This window comes from Tursiops truncatus, chromosome 11 (assembly GCF_011762595.2).
Source record: "Tursiops truncatus isolate mTurTru1 chromosome 11, mTurTru1.mat.Y, whole genome shotgun sequence".
Lineage (NCBI taxonomy): Eukaryota > Metazoa > Chordata > Mammalia > Artiodactyla > Delphinidae > Tursiops > Tursiops truncatus.
The window spans coordinates 18,089,057-18,104,723 of record NC_047044.1 but is presented as its reverse complement, the minus strand read 5'-3'; the positions used below and the strand labels follow the sequence as shown (position 1 = coordinate 18,104,723).

The following is a 15,667-nucleotide window of genomic DNA, read 5'->3' as shown; positions in this document are numbered from 1 at the left end:
AGATTACATGGCCTGTGGATGAATATACTATTGTCTGCGGTCAAAGAAGAAAATCTTGGGAATTCCCTAGTGGTCCAGTGGTTAGGACCCCTGCAGGGGGCACAGGTTCGATCCCTGGTCAGGGAACTGAGATCCCGCAAGCCGGGCAGCCAAAAAAAAAAAAAAAAGAAAGAAAGAAAAAAATCTTAAACTTCGCTCTTTTGGGGGTAGAAAGTACCCTTTTAGTGGCATTTGATAAAGAACTTGACAATATAAAAATTTGACTTGTTTCTTGAAGTCACATGCATTGGTCTCTGCATTAACTGGTTAAAAAAAGATACCAACTATCTAAAAAGGATTAAAATCTTCTAGTATCTTAGGGGGAAAATGGCTAGAAAGCTTTTGTAAAGGCATAGTGGCAATCAGAAAACACATGGGGTCCTTGGCAGAAATTCATTTTTATGTATTTTTTTTTCATGGCTGTGAAGTTCACAAAAAGTGTTCAACTAAAAGTGTCAAGGGGAAATTATGTTGCCAGAGAAAATGTATAATATTGGGAAATAATCGTGATTTCGCGTTATAAGAAAGATTTCTAAAAACCAAATATGCAGCATACTGCCACACTTGTGGTATATATGACATGTAAGCGGACAGGGGAAAAGACTGGAAGGTGACACTACATCAACATTAAAAGTTACAAAAATAAAAATTCTGTACGGAAGTACATCAGAGTGTTAGCCATGGAGTAATGATTATTTCCAGAGAGCGGGACTGTAGGTGATTTTTGTTCATCTCTTTTCTTTTCCGTACGGCCCAGATTTCTACCAGACACGTGCTACTTTCATAGTTAGGAAAGAAATAAGTATTTTAAATGACATCTCAAAGGGGAGTGGCATCCCAAGAAACCCTGGGATACGGTCAGCCTTCCACTTTGAAAACCTCTGATGAAAGCACGGCCAGCCAGGGGGGCTGGCCTGGACGATTCCTCTCCTCCCCCTTCTAGATACCACCGCTGGAGTGTTCCATCTACGCTCCCCGCTGGGCCAGTACAAGCTGACCTTTGACAAAGCCAGAGAGGCCTGTACCAAGGAAGCTGCAACCATGGCAACCTACAACCAGCTCTCCTACGCCCAGAAGGTGGGGCCCAGTTGGCGGGCACTGTGCAGGCAGGGTCTTCAGGGGAGGAGACGCAGCTTCCTCTGGACACAGGGGAGAATCAGGCTGTTGCCTTCCTGGAGCGGGGAGTTCAGGGAGCTCCTGGAGCAATAACGATTCGTCATGTCCACCGGGAGTCTACCGTGTGTCAGGCACAGTGTGGGGTGCTTCCCTGACATTGCTGTCCATTCTCACAACATCCCTGGAGGTAGGTATTCCTATCTTTTTACGGATAGGGCAACTGAGGCTCTGAAAGGTAATGTGTCCAATGTCACCCAGCCAAGAAGTGGCAGATCCAGCATTCCAGGTACCCCTGACTCCAAAAGTCTGCTCTCGATCATGACATTCAACCACCAAGGCAGAGACACAGACTGGGAGTGTGTACCTCATAGATGGAAACCAGAAAGAGATCAGTTAACTACAAGCCTAGGGTCTCCCTGAACCCACAAAGCAGCTGAGTTTTCTGGAATAGCCGGGGCTCTCTTTGTCTGGAGGGGCTGTGAAGGGAGTACATGGGAAGTGCCCCAGCTCTCAGCCACAGCCAGGGAGGAAATGGAGCTCTGGTCAGGGCTACTCTCTTAGCCTCTAAAACCAGAAGCCAATTAGGAAAGGTCAGCGACTTTGAGTGACCTGCTAGTGACTGCTCACTGGGAGTAGAGGAGACCACTGTCCATCAGGATGATGTTACTGCCCTCCAACCTCCATCACTACCAGATCCTCAGACCTGACGTTTCTTTACCAAGGAGCAAAGCCTTTGATGCCAGGACCCAGCATCTTGGAGGGTCAGAATTTCTTGTTTCTCCTGCTTGCTGGTTGTATGGCCTTGATCAAGCCATTGAAACCTCTGTCCCACCGGGCATGTTTGTATAAGGACTAAAGGTAATACGGTACAGTGACTGGCACACAGTAGGAACTCAGTTTTTAAGATTAAGGGCTCTGGAGTAGACTGCATGGGTGTGAATCTCAACTCCGCTACTCGCTGGCTGTATGACTTTGAGCAAGTTACTTAACCCTTTTTGCCTCTATTTTCTCAATTATATGATAGAGGTTTTTTTTAAGTTTCTATCTCAAAGGGTTGATATAAGTGTGAAAGGTGCTGACACGTGAAAAGCCCTTGCAACAGAACCTGGCCCAGAATAAGCTCTCAATAAGTGTTACAGTGAATGGTGATGGTGATGATGGTGAGGATGATGACTGATGATCCGTTACAGTTCTATCAACCCATAAGCAGAAGAATTTGCACCCAGGGAAAAAATAGCTGATTGCAAATCCTTTCTCGAGAGCAGAGGGAAGAAAAATGAGTGTGAAGGACCCGGGCACCTACAGGAAAGAGAAGGCACCACTTTCATCCATCCAATGGCTCAATCAACAAAAATTTAATGAACACCTACTATGTTCCAGGCACGGGGTACAATAGGCAAAATGAGCCATAATTCCAAACTCCATGGAGTTTTCAGTCTGATGTGGGAGTCAGACGTTACCCAAAGAACTCCACAACAAATATGAAATCACAGCTGACCCATGGCCACATCTGTGTCCCTACAGGCCAAGTACCACCTCTGCTCAGCAGGCTGGCTGGACAGTGGGCGAGTAGCCTACCCCACATCCTACTCCTCCCAGAACTGTGGCTCTGGTATCATTGGGATAGTGGACTACGGAACAAGAAACAACAAGAGTGAAATGTGGGATGTCTTCTGCTACCGGATGAAAGGTAACGGCCCACACGCCACTTTAGATTCCAGGCCATGCAGCTGCTGAGCAATCCTTAGCCTGGCCAGCCGACCTCCCAGGGTGAGATGGGGCAGCCCAGGCCCCTGCCTCACTGGGGCGGGCCCCCGTGTGCTCCTGCCTTCCAGATGTGAACTGCACCTGCAAGGCAGGCTACGTGGGAGATGGCTTCTCGTGCAGTGGAAATCTGTTGCAGGTCCTGATGTCCTTCCCCTCGCTCACAAACTTCCTGACGGTATGTATGTACCATGTCTGTTTGCTTTCGCCTCGGGGTGGAGGGGTTGCCTCAAAGCAGGATTAGAGAGGTGAGTCCTTCAAAGAAGACAGAGGTTCCCAGTCATAGTTAAGAGCATGGACACTGACAAAAAAAAAAAAAAAAAAGGGACTTCCTGGCGGTCCAGTAGTTAAGACCCCACGCTTCCAATGCAGGGGCCGCGGGTTCAATCCCTAGTCAGGGAACTAAGATCCCACATGACGTGTGGCGCAGCCAAAAAAAAAAAAAAAAAGTCTCGAAAGGGCGTGGACACTGAGCCTCACTGCCTGAGTCTGAAGCTTAGGTTTGCCACTTGGTGCATCACCTTACATGAGTTACTCTCCCTTCTGAGCCTCAGTTTGCTCATCTGTAAAATGGAGATGATGATAGCACCAGTCTCATAGGGGCACTGTGATAAATAGATGCCCTAATATTTATAAAGTGCTTAGCCCTGTGGCCAGCAGATGCAAAATGCTATACTGGTATTAGCTGGTATTCTTATCTCCGTTTGCAACTACAGCAGCTTCAGAGTCGGCCCTGGAGGAGTAAGATGCTCTTTTATCTCTGTGGACAGGGTAGGGCACAGTTAGCTAAGTCTACCTGGTGGTCACCCAGTGAGCCAGATTCTCAACACGGGGTCAGCTTGCATTTTGCACTGCACTTAAAGTCACTTTAATATTCTACAAGTCATGTCCAATGAAGAGAAAGCCCCTGTTAGAGAAGGAATTGATGTTGACTGATGAAAGAACTGAGCTAATAATTTTAATAACAATAGCTAAAATTTCTTACGCACTTCCTTCGCACGGGGCATTGTACTGAGCCCTTTAAGGGCCCTTTTCACTTGGTTCATAGAACATAAGCTCCATTAGGGAAAGGATTTTCTCTGCCTTGTGGCTGGCATATAGTAGGTGCTCAATAAATACTTGCTAGAAGGAATAAATCCTTACGCAACCTTATGAAGTCACTTCTGCTGTTATTCCCATTTTGCAGATAAAGAAACTGAGGCTTAGCAAGGTCAAGGACATAGCCAAGGAGAGGGCACTGAGCATAAGTACAGGGCTTGTAGGAGCAGGGCAGAAGCTAAACCAAGGACCCCACAATGGCGAGCCTTTTTCCACAGACCAAAGGTATCCACCTAACTCGTCTAAAAATTCAGCGTTACCGTAAATACTCTAAAGGTAAACACCCAAACCAATATTTGTGCTGCGTGGGAGCTTGGCTTGTGACAGCATCTCAGAGAAAAGACGGTGTAGAACAAAACTCACTGGCTACGTGCCCTTCAGCAAATTACCTTCTCTGGGTGTCAGCGGTACTCTCTGCACAATGACAGAGCTGAACTGGGTAGTGTGACTTTTTAAAATCTGTTCAGTGAGTATTTATTGAGTACTTACAAAGTGCTTCAGATATATCAGTGAACAAAATAGACAAACAATAAACAGAATAAATAGTATTGAAAGCTAGAAGATGATCTAGGCTATGGGGGGTGGGGTGGGGAGGGTAAGGGGAACCACAGGGTTCCCTTTTTTTTTTTTTTTTTTTTTTTTTTTTTGCGTTACGCGGGCCTCTCACCACTGTGGCCTCTCCCGTTGCGGAGCACAGGCTCTGGACGCGCAGGCTCAGTGGCCATGGCTCACGGGCCCAGCCGCTCCGCGGCATGTGGGATCTTCCCGGACCGGGGCACGAACCCGCGTCCCCTGCATCGGCAGGCGGACTCTCAACCACTGCGCCACCAGGGAAGCCCAGGGTTCCCATTTTGCATAGAGTGATGAGGAAAGGCCTTAGTGAGAAGGTGACACGTGAGTAAAGTGTGAACAGAAGAGAGGAAGTTAACCGTGCAGATTTGGAGGAAGAATCTTCCAGGCAGAAGAAACAACCAGGCAAAGGATGAAAGGCAGGAGAGTGCTGGGCAAGCTTGAGGAACGTCAGGGAGGCCAGTGTGGCTGGACCAGAGTGAGCAAGAGGACAGCCGGGCACGGGGTCAGAGGAGCAACAGTCCAGATGGTTTGGGCCTCACGGGCCACTGTAAGGACTTTGGCTTTTCCTCTGGGAGAAGTGGGGGCCCTTGCAGGGTTTTGACAAAAGGAGACTCAAGATTTCACTTAACGTTTCAAAGACCACATGGGCTGTCGTGTTGAGAATGGCCTGTGATCTGGCCGTGACTTGGGACCATAGGATTTATTGAGGAAAGGAAATATCCTCCTGCAGTCTTCTCAAGGGGCAGTCAGACAGAAGAGCGGACGAGTGGCAGCCTGAGTTGGGACGACCAGCAGGAATATTCCCAGAGGGGTGATGCTACCCTCTCCAGCCACCCCGGTCCCTGCACACCAGGCTGACCCGTCTGACCACCTCCTTCCTCTCCCCAGGAGGTGCTGGCCTATTCCAACAGCTCAGCCAGAGGCCGGGCGTTTCTGAAACACCTGACTGACCTGTCGATCCGAAGTACCCTCTTTGTGCCACAGAACAGCGGGCTGGGGGAAAATGAGGTGAGTTGGGCTCCTGACGTCTGTGCTTTGGGCTAGCGCTTCTAGACAGTGTCAGCGGCCTATCACCACCATAGTGCAAGGCTACAAACGACCCCAGAATGCAGTGGCTTCACATTTATGTAGCTCCAACAGCTGTAGACCGGCTGGCAGTCCTTCCGGGCCAGGCCAGGCGTGCTCGTGTGTCTAAGCCGGGCTGGCCGTCAGGTTACCTAGGCTGGCTTGTCTGGGGCTCTGCTCCGCAGGGCTCTCATCCTCCAGCAGGCTAGCCCGGGCTTGTGGCGAGAGCAAGCCCAGTCCTGCCAGTGCTTTCTAAGCCCCCGTCTGGTCACAGTTGCTAATATGCCACTGGCCCAACAGGTCATGTGGCTGAGCCCAAAGTCAGAGTGGGAGGCCCTCAGATGATGTGGTTAAGGGCAGGGATACGGGGAGGGGTGAAGAACCAGGGCCATGGGGGCAACTGATCTACTACATCAACCTTTTTCATGTCACGGCACAGAGAGGAACTGGCAGTGTTTATTCAGCCCACCCACGGGCTCTGACGGCCCAGACCCCACTGAGGGCTGAGAGAAGCAATAGCTCTGCTCACTTGTAACCCACTCAAGACCCATTCCTCCCAGGACACCACTGGGAAGCTCTGCTTTGTCCATAAAAATGACTTTCAAAGTGGAGGCAGAAAAACCAAGGCTTTGCGAAGTGATTTTTTTTCCCTGGGTCATCCTCGTCATTAAAAGGAGAAAATATTGCTTGGCCTTTAAAGACTGTTTTCGTGTCTCTTCTTTGCTCTCAGACTCTGTCTGGGCGGGACATCGAGCACCATCTCACCAATGTCAGCGTCTTTTTTTACAATGACCTTGTCAACGGTACCGTCCTGCACACTAGGCTGGGAAGCCAGCTGCTCATCACCTCCAGCCAGGACCAGCGCCAACTGGTATGAAAAGTCTTCTGGGCTTATAGGGGCAAGTGGGGATAATATATGCCAAGCTCCTAGCAGAGAGCAGGTGCTTAATAGATGGCAACTCTTATAATGTGAAAGTAAACTCCGAAGCTGCAGTTAGCGGTACTAGCTGCGCACCAGAACACACCACACTGCCTGACAGGCAGCCCCTACCCTTTGGGAAATAAGCCATTGGTGACCGCCAGCCCCAGAAGCTGGTGAACCAGCTTTAAATGAAACCATTTTAAAGCAGTCCGATTCTCTGCCCTTATTTCTGTGAGATTGCCAGCCTATCCTAGGTGTTAACATGTGAGCCTTCAAGTCAAATGACCCTCGTATGAAAACCAGTTCTGCCACTCACTAGCTCTAGGAACTTAGACAAGTCATCTCACTTCTCAGTGTCCCAATTTCCTCATCTGAAAAGCAGGGATGTTGGTGATGTGTTAATGATGTTGATGATGATGGTGGTGGTGGTAGCGGTGATGATGATTATGATGGTGGTAATAGTGATATTTTGATAATGGTGGTGTTAATGATGTTGGTAAGATGATAATTATGATGGTAATAATAGCGATATTATTTTGATAATGGTGATGTTAATGATGGTGGTGTGTTGATGATGATGATGGTTGTGGTGGTGATGATTATTTTGATGATGATGATGGATAATGGTGGGGATGATAGTGGTGGTAGTGATATTAGAAGTAGTGATAGTGGTGGTGGTAATGTGACCATGACAACCATGATGTTCAAATCATAGGCTTTTTAAAAAATATATTTAATTGATTTACAATGTTGTGTTAGTTTTAGGAGTACAGCAAAATGATTCAGTTATATATATATTCAATTATATATATATTTTTTCAGATTCTTTTCCCATATAGGTTATTACAAAATATTGACTATAGTTCCCTGTGCTATATAGTAGGTCCTTGTTAATTATCTATTTTATATATAGTAGAGTATATCTGTTAATCCTATCCTAATATATCCCTCCTCCCTACCTTTCCCCTGCGTTAACCATGTTTGTTTTTTGTCTGAGTCTGTTTCTGTTTTGTAAATAAATTCGTTTGTATCATTTTTTTAGATTCCACATATAAGTGATAAAATTTGTCTTTCTGCCTGACTTAGTGTGATAATCTCTAGGTCCATTCATGTTGCTGCAAATGGCATTATTTCATTTTTCTATGGCTGAGTAATATTCCATTGTATATATGTACCACATCTTCTTTATCCATCCATCTGTCAATGGAAATTTAGGTTGCTTCCATGTCTTAGCTATTGTAAATAGTGCTGCTATGAACATTGGGGTGCATGTATCTTTTCGAATTATGGTTTTCTCCAGATATACGCCCAGGAGTGGGATTGCTGGATAGACCCTCTCCAGCATTTATTATTTGTAGACTTTCTGATGACAGCCATTCTGACTGGTGTGAGGTGATACCTCATTGCAGTTTTGTCAAATCATAGGCTTTTATGGAGATTCAGTGATTCAAGTCTTTCGACGTGTGATAATAGTGTCTGACATGTAGCAAGAGCTAAATGAATTACTTTTAATTTTTACCTAATAAATGATCTTTATTACCGACGATCAGTAGTTTAGACCAGTGCTTCTCAAACTTTACTATGCATTTTAATCACCTACAGGTTTGTGCAAATGCATGTTGTGATTCAGTGGGTGGGTTGTGAGGCCTCAGGTTCTGCACTTCTAAGCACTCTCAGGTGACTGTCCACGCCACAAGCCAGTGGAGCACACTTTGATTAGCAAGGAATTAGATCACTTAAAATCCCTTTCTAACAGTGTGGTGTGATGTTCACAGCAGTGGATCTGGAATCCAGAGGCATGGGATTTGCCACCTACGACCTGGGTGATCTTGGACATACCATTTTCCTTCTGAACTCTCATCTGTTAAACAAGTGGGCTGGACAGAATGACCTCCTGGGGTCTCTGCAGCTCTTAGATCAGCTAATTGGCACAAGAGCTACTAATGTGTTTTGGGCTGTCCAGAGGGTGAGCGCAAGTCCTATGCTACCTGTCAGTGAGGACTGGCCTGAAGCCCAGGCGCCACAACCTCGGGGAAACTGGACAACTTTCCTCCATGAAAGGGCTGCCCACATGGAGAGTAAGAGTCAGGTGGTCAGAGATCTCCACCAGCCTCTTCTCATCTCCCCTAGGAGACCAGGTTCGTTGATGGAAGAGCCATTCTGCAGTGGGACATCTTTGCCTCCAATGGGATTATTCATGTCATTTCCAGGCCTTTAAAAGCACCTCCCACCCCAGTGGTGAGTATCCAGGGTTCCTGGTGAGGGGCCACGGGGAATCCCAATGTCCACTCCCCAAGAAGCAAACTACTCCCGGAAGCCCTGTCCACCCCTCCTCCGGATACTGGAGGCGCCTCCCCCATCCACGGCAGCTGGCCTCAGGGATGCCGGGCCCTGTCGCATCCCACCCCCACTCCAGTGCGTTAGCAACATAACACCTGTCACCATCAATATCTGCTGAATGAAAAGGGCAGGATGGGCCAATGGAGAAACCACTGGAAAGGGAGTGAAAATCCTGAGCATCTCCACTTCGTGACCGTGTGACCTTAGACAAGCCCCAGAACATCACTGAGCCCCATTTTTCTTACCTGCAAAATCGAGGTCGTAATGCCTTCCTCCCTGGGTTCTTGGGAGGGCGAGTTAATATAAAATAATGAAGACAGTCCCTGGCACATAGTACATGCTATATAAGAGTTGGTCGGCTGTGGTTGGTTGGTGGTGGTGATGTTAGTATTCTAACTTTGTTCTATAAGTATGAGGGAGGGGCGAGCACAGCTGGCTGCTGGGAAGTTCCACAGCCTAGTGGTTAAGCACATAAGTTCCAAAGCCAGGCTGGCTTCCAAAGCCCACCTCTACCACTCACAGGCTGTGTGATATTGGGCAAGTGCTTACCCGCTCTGTGTCTCCATTCTCCCATGTGAAAGTGGAAAGAATAAAAATTGTTATCTCTTTGTGTTTTTATACATTTAAATGGATTATTTTGTGTAAGGGGGCTTAGAACAGACCCTGGAAATAGTAAGGGCTAGATACATGTTAACAATTTTATCATTATTTTTATCCCAACTGGTACCAAGATGCCTCAGGCCAGCCAGAATGGGGTAGGCTCCAGAAAGCACACCTCTTTGGGGAAGTCACAGTTTTGAGTACCAACCGCTCCCCTTTCTGTGTTCAGACTTCAAGCCACGCTGGCTTGGGAACGGGGATGTTCTTTGCCATCATCCTGGTCATTGGAGCCATCGCTCTGGCTGCATATTCTTACTTTCGATTAAACCGGAGAACAATTGGCTTTCAGCATTTTGAGGTAAGACGGAGAAAAATGGGAACATGGGCACGGGGGTCCTCTCTGAAACCCAGCCCCTGGCTCTGGGCTGCTTCAGAGAGCTCACCGGCAGCTGGGCGCCTGGCACACACTCCCCGTCTCCTGGGTGGGGCCTCCGCCCCTAAGAGAGCAGCAGTGGCAGCTCCAAGGCCCTCTTCCTGGCCGAGACAGGACACGGAGGAGGGTGATGCGCTGCCAATGGCCCTTCGTGCCAGGGGTCTGGCTTGGAGGCAAATTCACCAGGGGCCCAGGAGGCCACTCACCTTGGAGGATTCACAAGACAGGCACCCACCAGGACTGATCTGAGCTTCGAGGCCGACTCTGAGGGTGGAGACAGGGTAGGGACCTACACAGCCAGGGGCCTCACGCCACAGCCAGGGAAACGCACTGGCCCTCTTTGAACTGCTGAGCCCACATCCAGGTCAGCGGGTCTCGGCTGATGGTGGGGTGACCCTGGGGAGACACTGGGGACCAGGGTTACCAGCAGCCCCCAGGCAGCAGGTCACTTCCTTCTGGCAGACAGCCTGTGTATTTATCAGCACCATATACATGATTTATAAAACATCACATCTAGCAAAAGTGCACGTGCTGTATGACTCCTTTTATGCTAAGTTCAAGGACAGGCAAAACCACTCCAGGTGACAGGAGTCAGAATAGCGGTTACCCTGGGTGGGACCGGATATTGGCGGGCGAGGGGCATGAGGGAACCTCCTGGGGGGGATGGAGATGCCCTGTATGCTGACTTGGGTGGTGGTCATACCTGGGGGGACGTATTAAGACGTCATTGAACTGAACATTTAAGATTGGTGCATGATATTATATGTAAGTCAGATCTCAATAAAAGGAAAAGGAAAAAGCTCCCGGAGGTGGGCGGGGGGTGGCTTGCTTTACCCCCCAATTTTGATGAGACACTCCTGCCTCGGGGACTCGGTGGTGCTCAGCCCTGTGCTTGTCTTTCCGAGCAGTCGGAAGAGGATATCGACGTGGCAGCTCTCGGCAAGCAGCAGCCCGAGAATATCTCGAACCCCATGTACGAGAACACAGCCTCAGCAACCCCAGAACCTTCCTATGACCCCTTCATGGTGAGTGTGTGTTTTTATCTAGGAGCAGGTTCAGCTGGGGTGCAGGGGAACGATGTCTTTCAGCACATCTCAGTGGAAAGCTCTGCACCAAGAAATCTCACTACTAGAACGTGTCTCCCGGCAACAAGCCTAAAATCGAGTGTTGTGAGCTGGGTGAAGCCGTGTAGTTGTGTAGCATTCTGAGCTCTCTTGGGTGGACGGCAGAGGCGTCCAACAGTTAGAGGCAGGGGAGAACTAGGGGTTGCCCAACCCCTACCTCGTGACCAGGTGAGAGGTCACAAGGAGAAGAAATCCTGGGCCAAATTCTGCCACAAACATTGACGAGGCAGCAGGCGCAAAGTTAAGACATAAACTGCTTCAACGTTTACAATGTTGCCCAGGACTCTTGCCTGTTGTCAGAGCTGCGGCTTGCTTTAGGAGCTACGCTTCTTTGATAAGGTCTTTTATATCTCGGGGAGCATATTCTGCTCTGGTCTTCCAGGAAAGGACCACTTGTTTCTAGAGTTAGTGACGCCTGAGCTTAGACGGAACCTCCACCGACGTTAACCCCATGGCAGGGCACCCCATTCACGCTGAATGTGGAAGATACCGCCCTGCCTGTAATTTATTACCGGGTCTGGACTGAGAAGCTAGGAGGGAGATAAGACAAAATGTATATTGGTCTCTGCCCCAGAGCTCATAAACCCTTGTAATTTCCTAAGTGATAAGAACACTAGGGGCATCTTCTGTTCTGATGAGGATCTTCTGGGTGGGCTCCTGGATGGGGGCTGGTCACCAGAAAGACAAGCCATGATTAGAAGGTTGGAATTCTCAGCCCTACCCTTCACCCTTAAAAGAGGAGAGAGGGACTAGAAACAACTAATAATCAATCATACCCATGTGAGGAAGCCTCCAAAAAATCCCTGTGTGTGTGTGTGTGTGTGTGTGTGTGTGTGTGTGTGCGTGTGTGTGTATCTATTGTGGATTTTTGGTTTGTGGTTACCATGAGGTTTTGATATAGCAGTCTATATATAAACAAGATTGTTTTAAGTTGCTGGTCTTTTAATTTAAATGCATTTCCCGTATCCTGCATTTGCACTCTCCTCTCCTCATAATTGCTGGTTTTGATAATCATATTTGTATGCAGATGATTTCCTACCTTTACTGTATGTTTGCCTTTACCGGTGAGCTTTTCCATTCATAATTTTGTTTCTAGTTGTGGCCTTTTCTTTTCCATTTAGAGAAGTTCCTTTAGCATTTGTTGCAAAGCTGGTCTGGTGGTGCTGAATACTCTTAGCTTTTGCCTGTCTGTAAAGCTTTTGATTTCTCCATCGAATCTGAATGAGATCCTCGCTGGGTAGAGTAATCTTGGTTGTAGGTTCTTCCCTTTCAACCCTTTAAATATATCATGCCACTCCCTTCTGGCCTGAAGAGTTTCTGCTGAGAAATCAGCTGATAACCTTATGGGGATTCCCTTGTATGTTATTTGTTGCTTTTCCCTTGTTGCTTTTAATATATTTTTCTTGGTCTTTAATTTTTGTCAATTTGATTACTATGTGTCTCGGCATGTTCCTCCTTGGGTTTATCCTGTATGGGACTCTCTGCACTTCCTGGACTTGGGTGACTGTTTCCTTTCCCATGTTAGGGAATTTTTCAGCTATTATCTCTTCCAATATTTTCTCAGGTCCTTTCTCTCTCTCTTCTTCTTCTGGGACCCCATAATGCAAATGTTGGTGCATTTAATGTTGTCCCAGAGGTCTCTTAGACTGTCCTCATTTCTTTTCATTTTTCTTTCTTTCTTTTGTTCTGCAGCAGTGAATTCCACCATTCTGTTTTCCAGGTCACTTATCCGTTCTTCTCCCTCAGTTATTCTGCTATTGATTCCTCCTAGTGTATATTTCATTGCAGTTATTGTATTGTTTATCTCTGTTTGTTCTTTAGTTCTTCTAGGTCCTTGTTAAACATTTCTTGTATCTTCTCAATCTGTGCCTCCATTCTTTTTCTGAGGTCTTGGATCATCTTTACTATTATTATTCTGAATTCTGTTTCAGGTAGATTGCCTCTCTCCACTTCACTTAATTGTTCTTCTGGGGTTTTATCTTGTTCCTTCATCTGGGACATATTCCTCTGCTGTCTCATTTTGTCTTACTTTGGGTGATTGCTGTTTCCATTCCGCAGGCTCCAGGGTTGTAGTTCTTCTTGCTTCTGCTGTTTGCCCCCTGGGTGAGGCTGTGCAGGCTTCCTGGTGGGAGGGACTGGTTCCTGCCTACTGGTGGGTGGAACTGGGTCTTGTCCCACTGGTTGCCGCGGCCATGTCAGAGGGTATGTTTATCAGGCAGCTGTGCACTCAGGAAGGCTTTAAGCAGGCTGTCTGCTGATGGGTGGGGCTGTATCCCCACCATCTGGGTTGTCGGGCCAGAGGTGTCCCAGCACTGAGCTTACAGGCTGTTGGGTGGCGTCACGTCTTGGTTGGGAAAATGGCAGCCTCCAAGAGGGCTCCCACCAATGAATACTCCCTAGAACTACCACCGCCAGTGTCTTGTCCCCGCAGTGAGCCACAGCCGCCTCCCGCCTCCTCAGGAGACCCTCCAATACCAGAAGGTAGGTCTGGCCCAGGCTCCTATGAGGTCACAGCTTTTTCCCCTGGGTCCTGTGTGTACCCTCCAAGCGTGGAGTTGGTTTCCCCCAGTCCTGTGGAATTCCTGCAATCAAACCCTGCAGGGCTTCAAAGCCAGTTTCTCTGGGGGCTCCTCCTCCCATTGCCAGACCCCCAGGCTGGGGAGCCTGATGTGGGGCTCAGAACTTTCACTCCTATGAGAGAACCTCTGCTATATAATTATATTCCAGTTTGTGGTTCACCCACCCAGCAGGTATGGGATTTGATTTTATCGCAATTGTGCCCCTCCTACCGTCTCATTGTGGCTTCTTCTTTGTCTTTGGACGTAGGATATCTTTTTTGGTAGGTTCCAGTGTTTTTTTGTCAATGGTTGTTCAGCAGTTAGTTGCGATTTTGGTGTTTTCATAAGAAGAGGTGAGCTCCCATCCTTCTACTCCCATCATCGTCCATAAAGTCCCAATAGTAGGGGATTCAGAGAGCTTACACGGTGGTGAACACATCCACGTCGGGAGGGTGACGCACCCCAACTCCACGGGGCAGGAGCTGTATTGAATTTCTGTAAGTTGGCACTGAAACATTACAGTTCTTTATTGCACCATTGTAAGCGTGTAGAGTGCAACATTTGTTACTATTTTTCTGCAGTGAACCAAATGCAAATATCCCATGGTTCTTAGTGCCTGTGGTAGATTTAATACGTCTGCAATATTGAAAAATAACCAGATCATAAATCCTGTTTTTTCAATCAAACCCATGTAAAAGTTTCCAGTCCAAATTGCAAGGGCAAGTTCAGCTAAACTGCATCTACTAATAGTCTATTTCTGTAAGCCTTGTGATATTGAAATCAACCTCATTTTAAAAGCAAGGGGGAAAAATTACACATCCTGTTCAATGCTCTCCATGAGCCCCGTGCATGAAAGACTCGCCGGAGGCAGGTGAGAGAGTATCCCAGATGCAGGGGTCAGCTCAACCCTTCTCATTCAACCAGGTGGCAAAAATGTTCCAGTTATGGGAATCCCAAGCTGAGGATACCAGCCCCAAGCGTGCTTGATTCTCATGCCTTTTATACTGAGGGAGCGGGCATTGCCTATAGACTATCTGGAGTCAATCTAGACAGCATGAACATCCATGATGCGAATTAACAAAACTTCAGTGCTGATCAGAGCCACAGACAGCAGACGGTTCAGAGTGGCTGCCTCTGGACTGTGGCTTCTGATTAGACCCTAGTTCAGGATGAATGTTCAACTGGAAAGTTTTTTTTGTAATCAGAGTAACAGCCACCTTTTGTGGGGTGCTTTTTTAATCTTCCTTAATGTAGTATCTAATTTAATCCTCACACCTCCCTGTCAGGTAAATATTACTAGGATTCTTTGTAGATGAGGAAACTACAGCACAGTTCAAATGACTTGTCCAGGGCCACACACCTTCAAACAGCAGAGACTGCACCCGGAACAGGGCCCTAACCTCCATGCCATGAGCCGTGGGACAGCAGTGTGAAGCCAGGCTCGCTCCCAACACGTGTGTCCACGAGGCCCTGAGGGAAGAATCATGTTTTAGGCTGTAGGGGAGGAAGAAGTTTTCCTTGACCCTCCTAAGATCCCTAGCTGGGCCTGAAAAGTAAACTGGTAAAGACAGACTCACAGGACAAAAGCATGTACATTTTTTTGAATGTTTACCTGTACGTGGGAGCCTTCAGGAGAAACCAAAGACCCAAAGGAGGGACCAGAAGAGGAAGCTTTTTTACCTTTTAGACAATAGATGATGTGTGAGGAATTGACAAGGGAAAGAGGTTTGGCGCTAGGGGTAGTGAATGGTGAAGTCACTGGGAAGATAAGGGTTAGTGAACAAGGTTTGTTTGTACAGATTTTAGTCCCCTGATTCCCCATCTGTGGTGGTGTCTTCTTTCCTCCTGGTACAGGGAGGGCATCTTTCACGTGGGAATTCTGTTACCTGTTTCAGGAAAGAAAGAAAGGCAAGGGGGTAGGGCAGGGGCGTCAGAGTGACCTTCCTGCTTCTGCCATTTTAAAAAAATTCCTTCAGTTTAAGACATTTAATGTGCCAAGGTGCTTTGTTTGGGGGTGGCGTGTCCTGAACCCCAT

At 47.7% G+C, this 15,667-nt stretch overlaps 1 protein-coding gene across 1 annotated transcript in view; it reads left to right on the top strand.

The window, feature by feature from the left end:
* Nucleotides 1-15,667, top strand: part of STAB2 (stabilin 2) — a 158,466-nt gene that overhangs the window by 142,131 nt on the left and 668 nt on the right. Inside the window, exons 61-68 of the mRNA XM_019952337.3 lie at nucleotides 983-1,116; nucleotides 2,680-2,845; nucleotides 2,991-3,097; nucleotides 5,479-5,598; nucleotides 6,386-6,526; nucleotides 8,708-8,815; nucleotides 9,747-9,875; nucleotides 10,859-10,975. Of these exons, the coding sequence (XP_019807896.2) occupies nucleotides 983-1,116; nucleotides 2,680-2,845; nucleotides 2,991-3,097; nucleotides 5,479-5,598; nucleotides 6,386-6,526; nucleotides 8,708-8,815; nucleotides 9,747-9,875; nucleotides 10,859-10,975 (1,022 nt within the window). The remainder of the gene's footprint in view (nucleotides 1-982; nucleotides 1,117-2,679; nucleotides 2,846-2,990; nucleotides 3,098-5,478; nucleotides 5,599-6,385; nucleotides 6,527-8,707; nucleotides 8,816-9,746; nucleotides 9,876-10,858; nucleotides 10,976-15,667) is intronic.